This window comes from Phycodurus eques, chromosome 9 (assembly GCF_024500275.1).
Source record: "Phycodurus eques isolate BA_2022a chromosome 9, UOR_Pequ_1.1, whole genome shotgun sequence".
NCBI lineage: Eukaryota > Metazoa > Chordata > Actinopteri > Syngnathiformes > Syngnathidae > Phycodurus > Phycodurus eques.
Genome location: NC_084533.1, coordinates 13,214,794 through 13,221,525, shown reverse-complemented (window position 1 = coordinate 13,221,525; position 6,732 = coordinate 13,214,794). Strand labels below are relative to the sequence as shown.

The 6,732-nt window shown below is 42.9% G+C and overlaps 1 protein-coding gene across 1 annotated transcript; it reads right to left on the bottom strand.

Annotated features, from left to right (window-relative positions):
* Positions 1 to 1,372: 1,372 nt before the first annotated feature.
* On the bottom strand, positions 1,373 to 5,475 carry rhogd (ras homolog gene family, member Gd). The gene is made up of 2 exons (XM_061685855.1): positions 5,407 to 5,475; positions 1,373 to 4,842 (listed from the first exon to the last, which is right to left on the bottom strand). Exon 2 carries the CDS (start codon positions 4,811 to 4,813, stop codon positions 4,238 to 4,240), a length of 576 nt encoding a protein of 191 aa, XP_061541839.1. The 5' UTR covers positions 4,814 to 4,842; positions 5,407 to 5,475; the 3' UTR covers positions 1,373 to 4,237.
* Between the last annotated feature and the right edge of the window lie 1,257 nt (positions 5,476 to 6,732).

Sequence of the window (6,732 nt, the reverse complement as noted above, 5' to 3'; positions counted from 1 at the left end):
TTGCCTCAGTTAAGGTCAGTGTTCATGACACAACAAGGAAGAGACTGGGCAAAAATGGCATCCATGGCAGAGTTCCAAGGCAAACAACAGCTGATCAAAAAAGAACGAGGCTCATCTTACTTTTGCAAAAAAAAACATCTGAATGATTCCCAAGGCTTTTGGGAGAATGTTATATGGACTGATGAGATGAAAGTTGAGCTTTTTGGAAGGTGTGTGTCTCGTTACATCTGGTGTAATTGTAGCACAGCATTTCAGAAAAAGAACATCATACCGACAGTCAAACACGGTAGTGGTAGTGTGATGGTCCTGGGCTGCTTTTCTCCTTCCGGACCTGGACAACTTGCTGTGATTGATGGAACCATGAATTCTGCTCTTTCTCAGAAAATCTTGCAGAATGTTCCACCATTAGTTTGTGGTTTCAAGCTGAAGAACACAGGTTCTGCAGCAGGACAATGATTCAAAACACACTAGCAGGTCAACTACTGAATGTTTTGGAGTAACCTAGTCAAAGTCCAGGCTTGAATCCGATTGAAATGTAGTGGCATGACCTTAAAAAGGCCGTTCCTGCTCGAAAACCCTCAATTTTTGCTGAATTCAAACAATTCTGCAAGGAAGCATGGCCAAAATATCTCCACAGAGATGTGAAAGACTCATTGCCAGTTATAGAAAATGCTTGTTTCAGTTGTTGCTGCTGAGGATGGCCCAACCAGTTTATAGGTTTAGGAAGCAATTACTTTTTCCACACAGGGCCAGGTAACTTTAGTTTTTTTCCCTTGATAAATGAAATCGCCATTTTAAAACATCATTTTAAGTTCACTTGGGTTATAGTTGTCTGACATTTACATTTGTCTGATGATCTTAAACAAAGTGGGGAAACTATGCAAAAATATTTTTGAGAAGCGGGCCAATACTTTTTCACAACTGTGTGTGTATATATATATATATATATATATATGTATATATATATATATATATATATATGTATATATATATATATATAGGAGGAAATGTAACAGTGGTCGACTGGATAGCACATCTGCCTCACAGTTCTGAGGACCTGGGTTCAAATCCGGCCTCCCTGTGTGGAGTTTGCATGTTCTCCCCGTGCCTGCGTGGGTTTTCTCCAGGTACTCCGGTTTCCTGCACGTCCCAAAAACATGCATGACAGGTTAATTGAAGACTCTAAATTGCCCGTAGGTGTGAATGTGCATGCAAATGGTTGTCTATATGTGCCCTGCGCTTGGCTGGCGACCAGTTCAGGCTGTATCCTGGCTCTCGCCCAGAGTTAGCTGGGATGGGCTCCAGCACACCCACGAACCTAGTGAGGATAAGCGGTATGGAAAACGGATGGATGAATATCAGAGGAACACTGTACTGACAATACCCAAGTTGGGTTGAACCACCATTTTATTTGGCATAATTTAAAATCATCTCACTGTTAGTTCATTTATACAAATATGCTTTGTTATATATAAAACAATTACAGATCTCTACAAATCAAGTTCCCAGTGTAAAAGCGTAGTACCACGCACGCGGTAGCATACAGCTCTGGGACGCAGACAACAGAGAGCCCACAGGTGTATGTTCCACTTCAATCATATTATTTGAATGAAATCAGGACATCCGGTAAAAGGGGAATACAATATATATTTCAAAAAGCTGACCACAGTTTGTGTAATTGTGCACTTACATTCAACAACATTTTTACTTAAATCAGCCCTTTTGCTGTTATTTCACTTAGGTTATTACAGGGCGCAAGAAACCAATTTAATACAACTCACTCCACAGTTTAAACAAATAGTTACTGACGCTAAAAGAAAGCAACCACTTATTGCTAACAATAAAGACAAATCTTAAAACTGACAAGGCACCTTCCACCAATGCAGGGATATAAAAAACAGCGAGCTTAAAAAAAAATAATAAAAAAAATTAAAAAAAAGAAAGAGTGTCTGTGGCACACTGATATGTCACTTTTGCAGCTGTTTTTTTTTAATATTTTTAATAGCGCGCTGCAGTGTGCTTAATGGAAGGAAGAGAGTAAGGCTTCAGTGACCACATATGAAAGTCACTGCTTGGTGGGAGCTCTTTGTGGCACTAAAATGACTAAGGCGCACCAACCATAGCTTTTGGTTTGGATAAGGCATTAGAGTCCCACCATCAATCATGACAGTTTGAATGCTGCAACATGCAAAAAAAATGCACACCGCAGCAGCAATAGCCTTGTCAGTAATTAAATGATCTAACAAATATAAGAAATACATACAAGACTGTTGAAACTAACATACAGTGGAACCTTGCAAAGACAAGCAGTCCTAAAGTTGGTACATTAAAAATTGTTAAAATAAAAATGCTCTGAAAAAAAATCTGCCTAAAAGTCAAAACATGGATCGAGATCAAAACGTGTGATGTCACCAAATGTTGTGGGACTTGTACTTAGTGAGGGCATTTAGCATTAACTCTAATGTTTTGTGTTTCGCCACATAAGGGTACCAAAGATGGCAGACGGGAACAAGAAATGTAAATTGTGAAATTCTTTTGGTTCAATTAAATATCAACAGCCTCTGCAAAAGTTTCACTAAGTGGATGCTAACATGAACAGCATGTGGCTGAAAGAATAATGGGGAAAGGATTAGCATGAAAATGACCACAGAAGCTTGACAACTGCTCTCTTTTACCTAGCTATCAGGGCTCTTCAACGGGCGAGACGTTTGAGTAGTTTGGTTGTATTATACAGTGGCTCACTTCTACTTTTGTAAGTATGACCATAAGGAATGTTAAAATGTTACTTGAAACAATGCCTGTACAGTTGATAAAGGTTTTATGATGGTGACAGTTTGACTGTGGAAGAAATTCATCCGCCTCACATTAGTTCCTTTTGGAGAAAATTGTTTTGAAATTGGAACAACGGTGTCACAAAAACAAGATCGTTCAATGTTGCAGGTTCCATTCCATTCCGATAAGACAGGATATACAGGATCAATCATACGATAGTCATGCTCTGCTTGCATTTAATGCAAGGCAGCAAGGTCACTGAAATCAATTATGCAAGTGTGGTTTACACCTTAAGGATCCAATAAACAGATGATTACAAAACAATATATTCAACTTTGGCCATTTAGTAGGTTAAAATGTTTTTACATGATCAGAAAACAGTTTCTGTGATTCTGGCAAAAAAATCATTAAATTGCAAATTGAGGCAAAATGGGGTGCACTACTTGGCTGCAACCAGCAGAGGCACTGTTGACTCTGCCTCAACAAGTTGCTGTCTAAAGAAGCCTGAAATGCCTTCAACTATGTGAAGCGAGCTAGCTACATCCGCGCTTGGGCAACTCCTCCGGCCTCATTGACGAGACTGCCAAAGAAACGGGAGTTCAGAACATTCCAAGATAGCGGATCAAGGAAATTGAGTCAAAGGCCCTTCCCGTTCCTAGTGTCAAAGGTCATTATTAGGCACATTTCTAATGGAGAGGAGACAGAAGAGGGCTGTGCTACACCCTGACGTCCTCTTCTGTCAGCCATCTTGAGAGCTCCGGTACCAGTTTGGCTTAATTTGTCTAAGCTGCCCGGTTGGTTGATTTGAATGGATGGGGCTTATCTTACAAAGCTTGTTCTTCTCTCCCATATGTGGGTGGATACCTCCAACACGCCACACTGAGCATATACACCAGTTCAAACCCTAATCCATCCCTACTGGTTCTACCGGGAACTGGCCCTTGTCCGGGATTCATCCTGCCCTTTTCTGGATTCAAGTTGCTTGAATTAAAAAAAAGATGCTCAGCCTCTGCGTGTCAACAACTAGTAGCCAGCACCACAATGCAGTTGCTTGGGACTAGCGAGACACAACCTAAGTGAGGAGTATGAGGTAGTCACTATTTCTCCACCTAAACAACAGTAGATCTCTTCTCTCCAGTCAAATAGGGAAGCTTGGTTTAGATGGAAATATGGCTTGTGACAACCACGATCAGCATTTGTTTATAAAGGCAAAGCAGGGATGTTATAAATCTAGGCCAAGTGTAACGTGAAGAACGGGTAAATATCAAAATATTAAATGTAAGAAAAATTAGATCCACTCCCCCCGTTTCGTCAGTCACTTTGGTGATAATGGTGTCGTAAGGATGAAGGTCTCATAAGGATGAAGGAGGAGCTGAAAAAGAAGTCTTACAACTGCTAGAGGTGGCGTGGAAGGAGCAATCATTTGCATCTGTGGATCTCCACAATCCAAATCCGGTAACCGTTATTACAAAAGCACGCATTTCTTGCTGTTCTTTTTCGTGACAGGGTACAACACTGCTCTCACGGCCTCTGCGAACACCTCCCTGACGCCTTCCTGCAGCAGTGCCGAACACTCCATGTATTTGACGGCCCCGATTTGTTTGGCGAGGGAGTTTCCCTGCTGCTGGGTGGTGGGAGCCAAACTCTGCTCTTTCAGCTTCTTCACCGTTTCTATGTCGCCCCTCAGGTCCCTCTTGGTGCCCACCAGCAGGATGGGCACGTTGGGGCAGTGGTGAGACACCTCGGGGTGCCACTTGTGTCTTACGTTGGCGTGGGAGGAGGGACTGCCAATGGAGAAGCAGATGATAAAGACATTAGTCTGGGGGTAGGAGAGAGTACGCAGGCGGTCGTACTCCTCCTGGCCGGCCGTGTCCCACAAGTTAAGGCTGACGGTGCGGCCGTCCACGCTCATCTGGGCACTATAGTTGTCAAACACTGTTGGAATGTATTCTTCAGGGAAGGCATTGGTGGTGTACGAAATGAGTAGGCAGGTTTTCCCCACTGCCCCATCGCCAACCACCACACATTTTATGGTCTGCATCCTGCCAACGACCACTGGGGCTGCAGCACCTGAAAACAAACCAAATTGTTATATTGATTTGTTTTTGTTTAAATAAACCTCCATATCTATCACTCTACAATACTTCTTAAGTGTGCTGACACTACCCAACAATACTTAAATACAATGCAGTCATGTACTAATAACCCATATTGCATACGAGCTAGCCAAGGCTAGATTTGCTAAACATCGTATTTAAGGTAGAACAGTCAAGCTGGAAGACAAGTTCACGCATCTATCAAACAATAACGTCGTTAGAAACGCCCACACACTAGCGGGAAGGGAAAATCACTGAAGCGAAACTCATAATGTTAACTTGTGGTTATGATCGCTCAGTGATCTTGCATGGTACTAGGCGTTCCCCACTGGCGGCCAGCATCAGGCTAAGGAACTAGCGCCTATGATAGCTGCAAAGCTAGCGGTTAGCAAACAACTTCACACTACTACGCCAAAACATATTTTTACAACCCGACAAAAGCCTCGCAGCGTTAATACAATATTTATCATATCCCAAGACGTGTTTTAGACGCTAATGTGGGCTTCAACGATGATATTTTAAGGTCTTTGCCACTTACCGCCACTTAACTCGCGATCTCCTTTGCCTGGTATCGTCAATCACAGCCGCATCCGGGGAGCTGGCCAATACGCAGTAAGTGACGTAACAGAACGGTGCAATCTGGGAAATGTAATTTTTGCTTTGCAATTGTCGTTTTACTTGACGCTAGATGGTAGTGTTGTCTACTCTTAAGTCTAGAGACCTTTTTGAACTAGAAAACAAACGTTTACGATTGGGAGGCACAAAACACTTGGCTATCACAAACTGCAGTTCTCGAGCGAAAACGACTAGTAGCCAAGTAAATCACTGGAACATTGGTTATTGAAGTGAAACATGCAAACAAATACGGTAGTTGGTCACAGTGGTTAGAACAACAGTGGTTGCCAACCTTTTTGAAACTGAGAGATACTTCTTGTGTACTGATTAATTCGAAGGGCTTTCAGTTTGATACACAGTTCTGAAATAACAAATTTGCTCAAATTATTTTTAATGCCCCTTCCATACATCCATCCATTTTCTGAGCTGCTTCTCCTCACTAGGGTCGCGGGCGTGCTGGAGCCTATCCCAGCTATCATCGGGCAGGAGGCGGGGTACACCCTGAACTGGTTGCCAGCCAATCGCAGGGCACATACAAACAAACAACCATTCGCACTCACAGTCACGCCTACGGGCAATTTAGAGTCTCCAATTAATGCATGTTTTTGGGATGTGGGAGGAAACCGGAGCGCCCGGAGAAAACCCACGCAGGCACGGGGAGAACATGCTAACTCCACACAGGCGGGGTCCTCAGAACTGTGAGGCTGACGCTCGAACCAGTCATCCACCGTGCCGCCTTTAAACAATTATCCGCAAGAAAAGAAAAAAAAACATGGGAATGTCCAGCCATCATACCACTTTGGAAGGAGACAGTTATGTGTCCCAGAGATGAACGTGCTTTGGTCCGTGAGTTGGTCAACCCAAGTGCAAATGCAAAAGATCTTGCGACGATGCTGTCTGAAATTGCTCCGAGTGTGTCATTATTATCTACAGTGAAACGAGTAGTGTACTAACATGGGCTGAAAGGCTACTCTGCCAGGAAGAAGTGACGTAACGACGCCACTGTGGCCTACGGACTTGGCTCAGTTACGCCAGTTCTGCCAGGAGAATTTGGGCCAAAATTCCTGCCAAACTATTGTGAGAGGCTTGCGGAAGGATATCTAAGAAGTTTGATCCAAGTCATACACTTTGAAGCACCAATTGCACCGGTAACAAACCCTAATAACATGTATGTAAACATCTGACATTGAAGAAAGTCATGAAACATTGCCTAAAAAGAAATCCTTCTCTCATTATTCTGGCATTTCGC

What these genes read in the sequence shown, in the direction of transcription:
- rhogd (XM_061685855.1), bottom strand. Translation starts at nt 4,813, where the DNA reads ATGCAGACCATAAAATGTGTGGTGGTTGGCGATGGGGCAGTGGGGAAA.